This window comes from Prionailurus viverrinus, chromosome C1, assembly GCF_022837055.1.
Source record: "Prionailurus viverrinus isolate Anna chromosome C1, UM_Priviv_1.0, whole genome shotgun sequence".
Lineage (NCBI taxonomy): Eukaryota > Metazoa > Chordata > Mammalia > Carnivora > Felidae > Prionailurus > Prionailurus viverrinus.
The window spans coordinates 202,705,163-202,722,411 of record NC_062568.1 but is presented as its reverse complement, the minus strand read 5'-3'; the positions used below and the strand labels follow the sequence as shown (position 1 = coordinate 202,722,411).

The 17,249-nt window shown below is 41.6% G+C and overlaps 1 protein-coding gene across 2 annotated transcripts in view; it reads right to left on the bottom strand.

Annotated features, from left to right (window-relative positions):
* Positions 1-17,249, bottom strand: part of FBXO42 (F-box protein 42) — a 95,744-nt gene that overhangs the window by 16,974 nt on the left and 61,521 nt on the right. The window contains exons 1-2 of one of the 2 annotated variants that reach the window (XM_047871314.1): positions 13,583-13,709; positions 6,484-6,613 (exon numbers count right to left, since the gene is read on the bottom strand). In XM_047871314.1, coding sequence (XP_047727270.1) covers positions 6,484-6,613 — 130 coding nt within the window. In that variant the 5' untranslated portion in view covers positions 13,583-13,709. Of the gene's footprint in view, positions 1-6,483; positions 6,614-13,582; positions 13,718-17,249 lie in introns of those variants that run through there. The other variant, XM_047871312.1, reaches the window with a different exon arrangement.

The following is a 17,249-nucleotide window of genomic DNA, read 5'->3' as shown; positions in this document are numbered from 1 at the left end:
AGGGCTGAGGGCAAACACTTTTCTGGGTGTCTCCCTTACACTGCCTTTTTTTTTCCTTTTCCTATTTTATTCTTCAGTTGTAACATGGCCAGAAAGTTACTGATTGATATCAAACCAACTCACTAATATTAAGACAAAAGCTTGTCTGGATCTTGGGCTTCAGGGCATACATTTTCATTATTATAATTATGCCTACATCTTTAAAAACATCGCTCCTTGGGTCATCCAAAGCAAGAGGAACATCCAAAACAAGAGGAACTTTTGTAATGGGCATGAGAAAAGTTTAGATCCTGTATGACTGCATATACCACAGGCGTTAAAAAAAAAAAAAAACAAAAAGAAATTCCATATTGGCATTGTTTTCACTTCTAAATAAACCCATGAGAAAGGCCACTTGATGAATAGGGCAGTACTTATCAGCTAAAAATTAACAGCATGAAAACCAATAATAGTTCCTTGTTACCATTTCAAGTGGTCTTTTGATCCAATTTCTCCTGGAAGAGAGGAGGTCCACAGTCAGTTTAATCAGATAACTTGTTAATTGCAGTTCTAATGGGGGTTGGAGAGTGGGTACTCTTTGAAGTGGCTCTGTTTAGAAGTAAAAACAATGTTGCTAGTCATAAAGTTTCTGGCCTGGTGTCAAAACAAGGAAATCCTAGTCAGGCAGGAGAGAGCCAGACTGAAATATGGTATAATCTATATATTCTCTCCCCTGGAAGACTGAGGTTTTACCCAGACTTGTGCTATGCACATTTTCCCACTCTTCTCTCCAGTAAGAGATAATGTATACCCACCTCAGAAAAGTATGTATTCTGGAAAAATCCCAGCATCTGAACTTTATAAACAAACAGGAAGAGTTCCTTCCTTTCCTAGGGGAACCCCAAGGCTCTGCTCTCATTCACCTGTCCTGAGACCACCACAGACCCAGGTTGTTCTAGGACTGCAAATGGCTAGAGGAGACAAGGAGAAATCACCAGCTCATATAGATTAACTAGGAACGGGTCCAGGGATCGGGAAGGAGCTAATATAGTAATATATTGCAAAGAACTGAAAGTAGTTGCCTAAGTAACATCCTATGCCTTCTTCACAGAGATTAGTACATGGAAGTGCTGAGCGCTGGGTGCCTTCCTTCTATGAAAACAGAAAAATATTTAAGATACTTCATAGGCGTTTTAATCAAAAGCACATCATCTTAATACAAACATGTAATTGGCCTTAAAAATAAACTGTAACAAATTGTGAACAGAATCCAAATTCATTAGTTTGCTACTTTTCTCTTCATGAATCAGATTTCCTTTAACAATCTATCCATCCATACAGAAGTCCTGGATCGATATAGTTTATAACTTACTTTAAACACCTCCGTCTACTCTCTTGCATCACCAGTTAATTTTCTTCCTAGTGCATTAGATTTTCTTTGTATAGACTGATTTGTTTATGGGCTGTCTTCCCCCCAAACAGACCTGCGTCTTGTTCACTCCTATATCTGCCCCAGCTTGGACAGCACTGGGCATAAACATTCAATAAGTAAAGGCATGAAAATGAATAAACAAAGGGATGAAGGCAATCCCTTTTCAAGCTTTGGGAACTTGAGGATAACTTCTGACCACTCTCCTCCCTAGCTAGTACTTCTGTATATATACAAACTGAACTTGATCAGATTCTACATCTCCCTCCATCTGAATACTGTATTGCATGTAATCCGAACAAAAACTATGAAAGGTAGATATCACCATCTCTATTCTAAAGGTGAGGCAAATGAGATGTTACATAACCTGTTTACGGTCACCGGTTACTAAGCAACAGAGATCTGATGCAAACCTGTGTTTGCCTGGTACAAAAACCAAGCTCTTAATGTTATTACTAACCAGTCTCCTTCCTTCTCACAACACATTCCTCCCATCATTTTAGGTAGGGAGGCCCTAATTATGAGCAGTACCTTTAATTATTAGCCAAGCAGTCTTTCCTCCCCCAAATCTCTATAATACTTAGTTAGATCATCAGATCTTTCTACTTAGAGCAGGATTAAGTGAATAGAGAACTCTCTGGGATACTCACTGTATCTAGAATATGTCTTTTTTTTTTTTTTAAGGTTTTTAAAAAGTAATCTGTACACTCATTGTGGAGCTCAAACTTACAACCCCAAGATCAAGACTTGCATGCCCTACTGACCGAGCCAGCTAGGCACCCCTAGAATATTTCTTAAACAACTTTACGAAACATGGTAGGTCTTAAGTAAGAAATGAGTGATATGTCCACAAACAAACTCACATAAGAATGTTGACTGCAACTATATTCAAAGCAGAAATAACCCAAGTATTCATCAACATTAGAATAGGTTAAAAAAAAAAAAAGTAGTATACTCACATTACGGAACAGTCACAGCAACGAAAAGGAATAAACCCCTGATAAATGCAACCGCACAATGAATCTCAAACAGACCAAGATGAATCTCAAGTCTCTTAGAAGTCAGAAGGTGGTTACCTCAGTGGGGAGTGGTATTGACATGAAAGGGCATGAGGGAACTTTCTGAGGTGACAAGTATTTTGTTTCTTGATCTGGGTGATAATCACATGGGTGTATACACAGTTTAAAAAGTCTGAGTTGTGCAGAGAACAAATCTAAGATTTGTTCATTTTACTGTACGTAAAGTGTGTTTTAATAACGTATTAAGAAAAAAGACTAGCTAATGTCAGAGCTGATAGAATGAAGCGAACTGTAAATCATGTTTATACCACCGTCACATGGCATCAGCCACTCTTTTTACCAAGAAACAGAAAGACCAATCCACTGCCAGAAAATTCATCACGGGAGGTCTTTGAGAACATATTCCTTCCATAAAACGCAACCACGCCATAACTCACATATGTAAATAAAACAGCAAGAAACAACTTAAGATGGGGCAATGAATTTCAGAAACATTACTAAATGGGAAAGAAGGCAAAAAAGGAACACAGCATAAAAGCCAACAAATCAAATATAAAATAGCCCATAATCACTCCTAGAGAGAACTATGGAACAGAGGAAATTATCAGGCACACTGCTTGTTTGAAAAAGTAGAATTAATTAAAGCAGTATTTCAAGAGTTCATTTCCCAAAAAGGAGATGAGAGGTAGCTTCTAAGTTTTGAAAAGTTAAAGTAGTCTCTAAGAACCTAAGTTGATATTTCAAATTAATAAATGACCAACCACAATTCTCACCCACCTAGAAGACCAACCACCCTGCAGATTCTTTACAAAATCTCCTCAAGGTCACAAGAACTGGAAAACTTGAAAAACCAGCCCAATCCTGACTGTACAGAGAATAAACAGCCAAATAATAAGCACTAGGGCATGAGCTGGTGAAAGGCACTGCGGAGTCTCCTAGAGACCAATAGTGTCATGGGGAAGGAGTCAGAAATGACTCTAGCATAGTATCTTTTGTGTTCCCCCACATAAGATTAGCCTTCTGCAATTTCACTCAGGACACACAAAAAAATTAAGAAATCTGAATAGCACTGGAGATAGGGATAAAGCATCATACAAAATCAAGTCTACTGTGCTCATAAAACACCAAGTGCTATCTACTGGTGGGGGGTGGTTATGTGGATACCTGAGAAAAACAAACACTAGATGGTCTGAGAGTCTCACTGCACAGGAAATGCAACCAAAAACTGCCTGTCAAGAGGGTAGGCAGACAGGATAACAGTGCAGATATGGAGGCTCAGAATTCTAAGGAACGTCACTGCTTATGCTCAGTGACACTCAGACTTCTATCTAAAATAAGAAAAGGCAGGGGTGTCTAGGTGGCTCAGTTGATTAAGCGTCCAACTTCGGCTCAGGTCATGATCTCATAGTTTGTGGGTTTGAGCCCCACGTTTGGCTCTGTGCTTGACAGTGTGGAGCCAGCTTGGGATTCTCTCTCCCTTTTTCTCTGCCTGTCCCCTGCTCTCTCTCTCTCTCAAAATAAATAAATAAACTTAAATTTAAAAAATAAATAAATAAAATAAAATAAAATATAAGAAAATGTTTATAGAGTTTTAAGAAAGGACAGAAAAACTCATGAGCTGGACCAAGTAAATAAAAGTGAAAGGATGCAGAATTTTCAACATGGACAGATTTTAATACATTTTGGCAATCAAGACATTAAATAATCAAGAAAAGATCCAGGGGCGCCTGGGTGGCTCAGTTAGTGGAGTATCCGACTGCAGCTCAGGTCATGATCTCATGGTTGTGAGTCTGGGCCCCACACTGGGCCCTCTGCTGTCAGCACAGAGCCTCTGTCCCCCTCTTTCAAAAACAAACATTAAAAATTTTTTTTTTAAAAGGGGCACCTGGGAAGCTCAGTTGGTTAAGTGTCCGACTTTGGCTCAGGTCATGATCTCGCAGTTCATGAGTTCAAGCCCACACTGGTCTCTGTGCTGAGCCTAGAGCCTAGAGCCTACAGCATGCTTTGCATTCTGTGTCTCCCTCTCTGTCTTTTCCCTGCTCATACTCTTTCTCTCCCTCTAAAAAATAAATAAACACTAAAAAAAAATTAAAAAACAAACAAAGATCCATAGGTAAAATTAGTTGGGCCTTCTCATTCATAAATAAAGTATTAAAACAGTGAGGTCAATGATCAGTTTTTAGCACAGAGAACAGAAGAAGCTTGGATTGTATTTGAAAGTCCTCTTGTTAAATATGGTCCAATATTTACCAGTTGATAGGCATCTACCTCTCTCTCATCTCCACAGAACTGGCATTCTCAGAACATAATGGTAACTTTTAAAAATGTATAAAGTGTTTAGATTCAAAACAACACTACAAAGCAGAATCTAACGCCTTTGAACACACTAATAAGTTATTTAAAAAAATTCCACATCCAGCTATTTCAATGTCAATACTGACACCTGGGATCTAAGCCAAGGGAAGGACTGGGTGATCTTTTCCAGAACACACTCTCCTGGTTAGCTGTTCTGGGTATACCTGGTGCCAGGTATCAGTCCCACACTCCCTTCTTTGTTTTGACATTTCCTGAACATGTTACCACAGGCTCAGGAAAGGCTAAACTTTTCTACCAGACACAGGACAGCAAAGCTTCATCAATGGATCCAAGAGCCCTGTGTGCACCATTTTTCAGATATCATTTACAGAGTAAGAGAAACAATAACACTCTGGGCAGTTATTTCTGGGCAGTTCCAGAACTTTCCAGCTTTAAGGATATTCTGGCCTTCCCACAGACATCTGATATGACCAATATTCTTTCTTTTTCTTGCCCAACTCCAAAAGTAAACTAGCTTTTCTGCTAGATTACTCAGTGATTTTGGAAGATGTGATTATTTGTTTAGGAAACAGTCTTAATGAAAACAAAATTATTTCCAATAGAGCTTTTGACTCTGCACGGCTGGAAAAATCTTGATGTGTTAGGTCAAAAAAAAAGATGTCTTCAGCATTCTGCTCCCCGCCAAAAGAAATTTGAAAAGGCAAATCATATTGATATTTGAAAATTCTCTAAGCTGTGAAAAGGTTTCCTCAAATGACATATACCCTTCTGCTCATTATCCTTTTCTGACTCTGATGACTGACATAACGGCCAGAGCACTTGGTTTTCCCCCCAAATTCAATAGAATATCAAGGACCAAGGGCAACTACAAATAAAGGGAATCACAGGAAAAGAAAGAAAAGCAAACTAGGAAAAAGAATTTTAAAGGAAGGGCAAACAAATATATATTTTTTTATAGTAGAGAAATCTAATAAACACTATCTCAGCCAGGTGATCAAGGTTAAGATCAATGGTAAAAAAATCATGTTCATAGTATGTACCCTCAACAGGGTGTGATAAGGACATTTTACCACTGTGGTGTTCCTCCCCAAAACCTGTAACTCTAATCTAACCATAAGAGAAACATCAAACCCAAAACAAAGGACAGTCCACAAAATACCTGACAGTACTTCTCAAAACTGTCAAGATCATCAAACTAGGGAAGTCTGAGAAACTATCACAGCCAAGAGGAATCTAAGGAGACACAAAGACTAAATGTAATGTATCTTGGATGGGATCTTGGAACAGAAAAAAGGTATTAAACAAACAAAAGAAAAAGAACTGGGGAGCCTGGGTGGCTCAGTTGGTTGGGCGTCTGACTTCAGCTCAGATCATGATCTCACAGTCCGTGGGTTTAAGCCCCGCGTCAGGCTCTGGGCTGACAGCTCAGAGCCTGGAGCCTGCTTCAAATTCTGCCTCCCTTTCTCTCTGCCCCTCCCCTGCTCACACTCTGTCTGTCTGTCTGTCTCTCTCTCTCTCTCTCTCTCTCTCAAAAAAAAGAATAAAGTACAGACTTTAGTTAATAATAATGTATCAGTACTGGCTCATTAATTGTCATAAATGTACTACACTAATGCAAGCTGTTAACAATAGGGAAAACTAGGTGTGGGGCATATGGGAACTCTGTTCTATTCTAAAATAAGTCTATTTAAAAAGTTTTTTAAAACGTGAAAGAAATTATAGAAAAATAAAACTACTCACAGCATGGCAGAGGAGAAAGAACACAGACTTTAGAGACAAAATCTTGGGTTTCAGTCACTGCTCCATCATTTATTGGCTGTGTGATCTTAGGTAAATTACTAGGTGATTTTCTGAGCTTCAGTTTCCTCATCTGTAAAATGGGGATAATAGCAGTGCCAACCTAACTGGGTTGGTTTGAAGGTTAGATAGTTTGTTTGAAGAATCTGAGACAACCAACACCCCACCCCTAAAACGCTTTCAAGGGTGTCATCCATACACATTTCCTCAGACAGCAGGCCACTCCTGACTAAGCAGAGTAAAAGGTAGCTGTTTCTACAAAGAAGCAGTTAAGAGAACACCGAGCAGTCATCCTTCTTCCTTACCAAGAGTTTAGGAGTCTAGCTTTGAGCATTACACACTCACCTAACAGACCGCGATAACAAAGTGAAGTCACAGATTGTGCAGTAAGAAAAGCCAAAAGATTTTGGAGGGATCCAGGATTTCCAAATTTAGCTAGGGATATTTTCTCTTTTTTAAAAATGGAGATCCACCACTCTATTCCCAACCTCTTGGGATTAGGTGAGGCTGGTATGAGGCAGAGGAATCTATTTTTTTTAGTAAGCTTCTTCCCAGGTTACTTGGACAATAGGGACTTTTGTCAACCTGTGACTTTTAGGAACAGTGATCTTGTCTCTACCTCTTTCACAGAGAAGAAACCGAGGCCCAACGAATACAGAAGTGATCAAGGATTAACTTAAGAGGCAAGTGGCTCCGGAGTGGCAAGGGTAGCCCGGTTGTGTATCTCTGTCCCTGAGTGTTTTCTAAAACAAAGGGTCTGAGCCATAAGCCATCACTTGGAATTTCATGTGTGATTGATAGGGTAGAAACTGAAAAGCAAAAAAAATGTATTGGACAGTAAGATTCTACAGGGAGAATGTAGTGGGAAAATCAACTGTGCTCTAGGACTTGTTAACAGAGAAGACAAGTTGAGTCTTAAATCCTTATCTAACATTTATCAACTCTCCTACCTGTGGAAAATTCTAGAACTGAAATTTGTTCCCCTTTTGTAAATGGGTGTGGGCTAATCTTGAAGTTCTGAAAACCAGAACACTCCAATTTTAAGTGCAAAAATGTGTACTTGAACATCTCTACTTTGATTTAAAGTAACCAAAAAAGGCCGTGACTTATAATGTTATTATACATTAAACAGATGCCACGATTACCTTCCGTCTGACTAGAGGGTATTTTAGAAACAGTGTTTAAAAATTAGTCTTTTGAAGGACCTGTACCAAGAACTGTGCATTTGCTGGGGAATCAGCACAGGCTGATTAAGAATTAAGGTGTTCCCTTAGCACAACTCCAGAAGGCGGAAGATTCAACTTCCTAGAACACCTGGCAAAGACTACAATGTAGACAATCGTACATTCATAATCACCGCCAGGATGTTCAATGGCCTGTTCTGCTCCCCCTCGGTTATTTTATCTAAGCGATAAAGCAATCAGAACTTCTACCGGTTCCCACGTCTACCCATCCGCCAGCGTCTGTAATCACATACTCTTTCCTGCTCCTTGGGATAAATGGTCAGTGCTCTCGTCCATGGCCAGCCCTCTCCCTTTCTTACCCCTCGAGGACAAGCTCTAACAATCCTTCCTCTCTATCCACATCAAGTCTTCCCTCTAGATCATTCCCAGCAGCATGAATATGCTATAAAATCTGCCATCTTAAAAAAACAAACCTCTCAAATCTACATTCCCCTCCACTCAGTGCCTGGTTCCTCTGCTCTCTTTTACAGCAAAACTCTTCAAAAACGGCAATGCACTGTTTATACTTCCTGTCTTCAACTCCTCTCTTCCCACTGTCTTGAAACCATTCCAAATACACTTTCGTCCTTATCACTCGTTGAAAATACTCTTCACTCAACCTAAGGACAGTTCTAAGTCCTCAAATGACTTGACCTCTTCCTTGAGTAGGACCTGGCTGATTATTTCCTCCCCTCCCAGAAACACTTTCAAGTCTGGTGGCTTCTAAGATGCCTCATTCTCCTGTCTTCCCCCTCCCACCTCCACAGATATGCCTTTTCTAGTTTTTTTTGCTGTTTCTCCCTCTCTCCCTGATCCCCAAACAAAGCTATGTCCCAGACTTACCTTCTTCTATCTTCACTCACTTCCCTGGTCATCTCACCCAGGGAATCCATGATGCTAATCACTCCCATATGGGTATCTAGACAACTGTCTCAGGCGTGCAGGTCTCTCTGGAACTCCAGACACAACTCCACCTGGATGTCCCAATGTGTGTTTCAAATGTAATGTGTTCTCTCATCTCTCCTGAACTCTGCCGACCTTGGCCACCCACAGCCTTTCTTACCCATCTCAGTTAATGGCAACACTATTCCTTCAAATGCCCAGGCTAAAAATCCTTAGGACTGCCCTTGACTCTTCTCTCTTATCACACTCCACATCCACATCATGGGCAAATCCCACTGGCCCCATTCAATCCATCCAGTTGTTAACTTTCTGCTAACCCCCTAACCCAAGTCACCATTTCTTGTCTAGATTATTGCTACCACTTCTTAGCTGGTCTCCTCATTCTTACACTTGTCTTCTTATACACTCTTCTCAGAAACCTAAATGGCCAGTCATTGCACTCAAAAAATGTGAAAAAGTCCCCACGACAGCCTGAAAGTCTTATGTGTATGACACATTTCCATCCATTATTTGTCCAACCCCCTTTCCTAGAACATTCTCCTTTGTTCACTCTCATTCCTCATTACCCCTTGACTGTCCCAAGCACACTCCCACCTCCAGACCTTTGCACTGGTTATTCTCAGTTTGGAATGTTCTTTTACTTAGCTACCCCTTGGTTCACTTCTGTACCCAATCAAGTCTTTGTTCTAATGCTACCTTCTCCATGAGGTCTACCCTCATCGACCTAGTTATAACTCCCTATTCCTGACCCTCCTTACCATGCTATAATTTTGCTTCAGTAGCAGTAACCATCTTCTAACATACTATATTATGTCATTTGGCATTTTAAATATGTCTTCCCTCATTTGGATTTGATCTCCATCAAGAGCGGGATTTGTGTCTGTTTTATTCACTCATGTGTCCCCAGCATCTAAAACAATGCCAGGCACGGAGTAGGAAATCCGTAAGTATTTGCTGCAAGAACAAATGAAGGATGAGAGTAGAATTAACGGAACAAAAGGAAGGACTGTGCTGTCATTTACGGGACGTCAAGCACTCTACTTTAAACATCAAACTCTCATAACAACTAATTACATGATACCACCACTGAAATGTGTAAAGAAATAAAAAAATTAAACTTCTTCCAAATATTTATTGTCCATTTTAGGGAACGGGCCCTCTATCTACCCAGCTGTCAAACTGAAGCATAAGTCAGCCTTGACCGGCCCTCTGACCCTCCCAGCCAATCCATCAAGAAGTCCTGCTGATTTTATCAGAATTTCAGCTCGAATTCTTCCGTTTCCCTTTACCTCTACTCCTAGGACTCTAGTCCAAGTCATTACATCCCCTCACCCGTACCATGTGAGGGCCTCCTAGCTGTTCTCTCGGCTTTGTCTTCTTGCCTTCTTCAATCCATTTCCTGAGTAGCAGCAAAAGTGTTCTTTAAAATGTAAACTGGATCATACTCCTCTGCTTAAAATCTCAAAATCTCTCAGATGCTGGAGCGTGAACGAGTCAGCTCCCGTTTACATCTCAGCTCCACCTGGGCCACTCTGCTCCTTGCTCAGCGTACTATGTCTGTCCACCAAGGGCCACTTTCGGGTCCTCTTACGTGTGCTATTCTTTGCTGCCCCAGGGCCTCTGCATATGCTGGCCTCGCTTTTTCCACTCTTCATCCTTCAAATCTCAGCAAAAAAAAAAAAAAAGTTGCCTTCTGTTTAAAGTAGCTCTCCCCCTCTTATTCTGGCTCATTCCTTGTTTTCTCCATACTTCGTAATAATTTGCTTGCTTGTTTTTGTTTCTCCCTCATTACAGGATACGATATACACTTCATGAGGGGAGGGGCCACAAGACAGCTGTAAAAGGAAGCAGGGGGCACCTCACTGGAAACATCTGAGAAGTACTAGCTATAGTAGGTCTGGCTCAGCCGGAAGAGTTCTCATTCTAACATTTGTCACCACCACACTCCCTCTAGATGGAGTGCTTCTATCACTGCAAAAGGAACTAACAACCGGGATTCAGAGGCAAGTCGCATTAATTCCCATGGTTATGGACTGAACTGTGTCCTCTCAAAATTCGTATGTTGAAGCCCCAACCCCAATGTGATGGCCTTTGGGAATAGGACCTTTGGGAGATTAATGAGATTTAGATGAAGTCACAAAGTTGAGGCCTTTTATAATGGGATTGGTGCTCTTATAAGAAGAGGACGAGACACCAGAACTCTGTCTCTGCCAGATGAGGAGAGAGCAAGAGGGCAGCTGTCTCCAAGACCAGAAGACAACCCTCACCGGCACCCTGGTCTCAGTCTCCTAGCCTTCAGAACTGTGAGAAATAAAGTTCTGTTGCTGAAGCCCCTAGTCTGCGGTATTTTGCTGTGGCAGCCTGAGCTGGCTAGGACACCACCCCACGTGGCAGGGCTCCTGTCTCATGTCTAGGGGCAGCCGATAAACAAGGAAAAAGGCACCTGATGCAGAAGCACCCTCCAGAAAGACTCTCCACTCCAAATGAAACTGCCCCACTGCTTGTCTGCTACTCTTCTCCACACGGCTACACTTTCAAAGACTGAACCCTGTTGAGGTTACGGCTTTAAATACCCTCTGCTTACAAATATAAGTGAGGGGACTCCACAGCGGACACCCTCCCCTCAGTCACTTTCCAACCTGCCCACCTCCATGCGCCAGAACGGGTGAGTCAGGCACACCAAGGCGTATCAACAACGGGGTGCTGTTCAGAAAGACTCGCTGATGTTTCAGTGAGGAAGTCATTTTGGCTGGGACTCATGACAGCACACAGAAGCATGTCCTCAGGCAATCTTCCCATGGGATTTCTGCCCGAAGGAGAATCTCACAGGCTTCTTTATTAAAAACTAGTGCTTGTTTGTTTAAAAAAGGAGACATTTCAAAAAACTGTCTTCCCCCCTTGAAAACTAGGCTCTAATTGTAGATTACAGTGAAGTGGCAAGCAGATTCTTTGAGACACTTTGTTAGAAAATTGAGCCTTCAGGAGCTTCTATGTTTTACAAAAGGAAATAGTCTACCATTGTATTTTTAAAGTCAGTTATTTCTCTGATACTTCTACCTTGAGGATCTCAAAACAGAGTCTTAGTGGTTTAAAAACAAAAAAAAGTCCCACGTCTACCTTACAGAGGGAAATTAGGGAAATAAGCCAGTAGGTAGCAGTATGCTATGAAGGCCCCACAGTCCAGGGCTCCACTTATAGAAGGAAGATCAACCCCCAGGCCAAAGTATCAGAAGCATAGAGCTTGGTTACACAATAGAGAAGGGGCAGTATTGGCGTTTTGTGACTGGAATAGCCAAAACTGCTCTGGAATGGGACCTGGACACCAAGTACAGTGGCAACAGGATGCTGAAGCTGAAGAAATCTTGGACATTTTAGATCTGTGATTCCAAATATTAATCAGTATTGCTCTAAGTGCAAGAGGGGACAGGGGGCTAGAAAAGGAAACTCTCCAAAGCACACAATTCTAAGGGCCCTAAAATAGCACTAACTTCCAAAATTTTTAAGATTAACACTTGGTCTTCTTTCTAATGATTTTAATAAAGAATTTCATCTGTACAAAACCCAGGCCCACCTGTGAGTACCTGTTGTCAGTAGGCTTCTGTTTCTTAGATTTGTCTATTGCAGGGGAAGGAACAGGAGCTTACAGCTTTGGAGAAGCAAATTATAGTTTCTTCTCTTAAAAAGGTTTTAAGCCCCTGGCTTAGACAATCATAGCAGTCATTCCAGAAAAAAAGAAAAGCATAAACTAGCCATTTGAAAACAGAATCATCTAATCCTACTCCGTATCTGTCCCAGAGAGATGCAGTCATCTGTTCACTGACAATGCAGACTTGGCTATTATGGCAGGAGATGAAACTCAGGTCTCTTCACTCTTAGCCTAGGCTCTTTCTACTATACCAAGTCACTTCCCATGTAGTTATCAAACTAGTAAATCAAGACCTAAATGAGTAAGGAATCTGCCCAAGAAAACCTGAGTCTCCTTAGTCCTAGAGTGAATTCCAATCTTGAAAAGCCACATGAATGTCTGGGAAAAGCTTGTCAACAAATCTAATAGAGTACTCTACGCTCAGTGGACTCTTATTTCTCCAGCACACCAGCCCCTTCGGTCTTACGGCTGTGCCTTTTCAAACTGTCCTGCCTCAAGAGTGCAAAAACAAATCCCCAAAAGGTTAAATCAAAAGGAGAAAATAATCAGGCTCCTGGGTGGCTCCTTTGGTTAAGTGTCTGACTTCGGCTCAGGTCATGATCTGATGGTTCATGAGTTCAAGCCCCGCGTCGGGCTCTGTGCTGACGGCTCAGAGCCTGGAGCCTGCTTTGGATTCTGTGTCTCCCTCTCTCTCTGTCCCTCCCCCACTCGTGCTCTGTCTCTCAAAAATGAATAAACATTTAAAACAAAAAAATTTTTTTAAAGAAAATAATCTAGTTTCTTTCTGCCAGAATTTCGGCATAGTGGGACTATGCAGGAATGTATCTACTGGAGAATCTTCCCACATTCCTGAGTCGTTAAGAGTAACCAGCAGAGGCATGTTCCATACACTCCCCAAATGTCTGAGCTGGCAACAACAAAAGATATTCAGAGATCTCAGCCCTGGAACAACAGCTTCTGTCAGTGAACTACCGTTCTCACGATGCTGTGTTTCTGCTTACTTCAACTTCATACCAAAAGGCACATCACACCAGTGCGAGGACTTGAGAAAACCACACCAATGAATTCACACAGTAGTACAATTCTGGCAGGGCACCAATACTAGTAATAAAGTATAATTTTTTTTAATTCAAAGACCTTATACAAACACATTACTTTTAGCATTTACACAGATTTGACCTGGGACCCTAGTACCAGAGACCAACACCAAAACAGATCAGATAGAATGTCCATGCAAAGGGAGTTCAAACATCAGCACTTTAGCTCTTACCTGAAGCCAAAGGTCGGATCCACTCTTTGCTATTTAGGTCAAGTCTCCAAAGGTCATTAAAAGCAGCATTGCAGCTGCTCTGGGTACAGCCTCCAAACACGTACATAGATTGATTAGCATCATAATAGCATGCACCTAGAAAGAAAACAATAAAAGTATAACTGATGTTCAATACTGAAGCCCCTCTGACACCTTAACTGTAACACTTATCTTTCAAAGATCGATAATTTCAGCCATTCGGCGACTCTGTGGCCAGGTACCAACTTTCTATAACCAGCCTCTTGTCTTCAGATTGGTTAATATCACATTATTATTACTATTTTTTTTTTAATTTATTTTTGGGACAGAGAGAGACAGAGCATGAACGGGGGAGGGGCAGAGAGAGAGGGAGACACAGAATCTGAAACCGGCTCCAGGCTCCGAGCCATCAGCCCAGAGCCCGACGCGGGGCTCGAACTCATGGACCGCGAGATCGTGACCTGGCTGAAGTCGGACGCTTAACCGACTGCGCCACCCAGGCGCCCCTCACATTATTCTTTAAAATAAGGTCCAGCAAGGGGCGCCTGGCTGACAGTTGGAAGAGCATGTGACTCTTGATCTGGGGGTCATGAGTCTGGGCTCAGTGTGGGGTGTGGAGATTATGAAAAATAAATAAACTTAAAAAAATAAAGTAAAAGAAAGCTCAGAGGAAAGCTACAGAAATATCATTTCTGAGAACACTGAGCAAATTGACAATGTCACCATTAAATAAGACCGTATAATTCCAGCAAGAGCACACAGGAATTCAGATTATGGGTGCTCAATGGGTAAAATTTCAGTACAGCTGCACAATTAACCTAAATCTGCATCCTCACCCTCTAGGGCTAGGCAGAGAGAGCCAGTGCTAGTGGATGCACTCGGTCCTCCTGTTTCTCTCCTCCAGCCCTCCTATTATTGCTTTTGTTTTCAAATGAAACCTGAAGCACAAACTAATAAACACATCTTTACATGAAGAGAATGACAGAAAACCATTTTAATCGATGCCATGAAGTAACCACACATGAAGATCAATGTATCTCGGGGATCTCAGAAATAGGATGGTCCCCAAGCTACGGAGAGAACAGCATGGAGGTCGTTAAGCCGAAAGCCACCAAGGTGCATCAGAAAGCCACCAAGACAGGCTGTTCGGTGCTACACAGAAAACCAGTGAAGTAACATTTAAAAAGCATCCAGGTCTCTGAGAAGAGCCTTTTCAATCAGATGATTATACACTACTCATCAACAGACACCATTCCAAAGAAAAGGGGTAAGGACTGTGAGAGGGGCTGGGCTGTACCTCCAAAACCAGAAGGACCACAGCCAAAGTCTAGAGGAGAGGCACTGCCACCTTGTTTTGCCCTAAAAAGTTCACTTTGTCTCTATTCTTTGGAAACGATGACCCCACTCCTTACAGACTTGCATTTACCATCTTGGATCTCAGGAAGGGGGCCAAGCAAAACTTTCCTTTCCATTCATTTCATGCATACTGGTGGGAAAAAAAAGAATTCTCAGTGTTCCCCTTACGTAAGAGGAAAGTGAAAAGAAACTCAGAGATTCAACCCACTAGTGCATGGTTTCAGTGACCAGTCAGCTTATTTGTAGGTCTAGTGCAGTTTAGCACACCTCTGTTTTTAAGATCTCTTCTGAACTCTGGCACCACTTAGTCAAGTTCAGAAAAAGAGAAATGCTACTGCTATAATTATCTCTGTGATATGTACTAGCTCTGGGAATAACCCTCCTTTTTTTCCTTAAATCAGCCTACCCCATAGGCCCTTTAAGGAACCTCTGCACTAGAAAGGCCAAGTCAGAAAACTTCAGGAGTTAAGAGGTACCACAGTAGTGTATTTAGTCGCTTACACCCAGTGATCTCAGCCAGTGGAAGGCACAGATCCAAATCATCTTGACCTCTGACATTGTGCAACAATGGAGCTGCAGACTTTTCAAATTAACAGACACACTACAGTATATGAAGATTTAAATGATCTTACACTTTCCACTAACTTTCTTTGCCTTTGCAAATAACTTCTAATCTGTATGTTTTAAAATCCACATCGCAGGGGCGCCTGCGTGGCTCAGTAGGTTAAGCATCTGACTCCTGATTTTGGGTCAGGTTATGATCTCCCAGTTCGGTTCATGAGAGGAGCCCTGCGTCAGGCTCCCGGCTGGGTGTGGAGCCTGCTTGGGATTCTCTCTCTCTCCCTCCCTCCCTCCCTCCCTCCCTCCCTCCCTCCCTCTCTCTCTCTCTCTCTCTCTCTCTCTCTCCTCTCCCTCTGCCCCTCCCCCCCTAAAAAAAAAATCCACATCCTAACAAGAAAATCTATTAAGAAATAAAATCCCATGAAACTCCAATGCTCATATTTCAGATTGGTTAAGAACTGCAAATAACAAGGGGCACCTAGGTGGCTCAGTCAGTTAAGCATCCGACTCTTGATTTTGGCTCAGGTCGTGATCTCACGGTTGTGAATTTGCACCCTGAGTCAGGCTCTTCACTGACAGCAGGGAACCTGCTTGGGATTCTCTCTCTCTCCTTCTCTCTCTGACCCTCCCCTGCTTGCACACATGTGTGTGCACAGTCTCTCTCTCAAAAATAAATGAATAAACATTTTTTAAAAAGAACTGTAAATAATGAAGGATCAAGTTTAGCTGATATTAGACAAACAAGAAGGATAATTGCTAGAGTCACATTTCAATCTCCACTAAAGGAGCTGAGCTTCAGATATCTCGGTCTTCTCATATCTTTCTTGAATTAGTTACTCCAACAAATTGACTGAAATTTTGAACGGAACCAACTGGTACCAGGCATAAAAGAACATTCTTTTCTTCTTGATAACCCACACTTACGGAAAATAAGTTAGCAATGTCCTATGGCCTCTGAAACCTTAATGTGTGTCCATTATAACAATCTTTAATAAGACAAATCTGTGATTTCATAACTAAGAGTCAAGGGCTCATTTATGTCTCCCCGTTCTTCAAACATCAACTCTTGGCAGCTGCTTCCTTCATACAGCAAAAGAGCACAGTGCCTTTATTTTTCAAAGAGGTAGCAAACATTCTTCTTCTCTATTTGGATTGAAAACCCAGCCAACAGCCGGGCCCCATGAGGTCCTTGCCACATGTATTTTAATCCTATACTAAAATAAGGCAATCGGCATTCTCCTGCTTCTCTTGGAACAAACAAAGGTTTCTGGAAGAGGAAGGCATAGGCCAAACTGTGCAAAGCTAGCAGGACTAAAATGACAAGTTTCACACACCGTATTCTCAATGTCTATCAGTTAATCAGCAATGAAGCTTAGAGAGGAAGAGAGTCAGTTTGGGCAGCTATGTTTAGAACTCCAATATAATGGAATAAGAAAACAGCCATCAATAATACCCTCAAATATTTTAAGCATCCTACTAAGCTTTTGTTTATTGTCTATTTTTATTTAAGACATCTACGTGTTGGTCTGGGTGGGTGTGGGGAGACTCAACAAGTTCAATGGGCCTTTTAGAAAAAATTAAGAATTCAAGCAAATACCAGTGCTCAAGTAGTCATTTCCCTTTTACCAACGTTCTCCACCCACATAGTTTTCTTTTCAAAACATCTAGACCAGTGGAATGTGCAATACGAAAGTTACAGTTCATAGTACAGTATGAATACTCTAAGTAACAT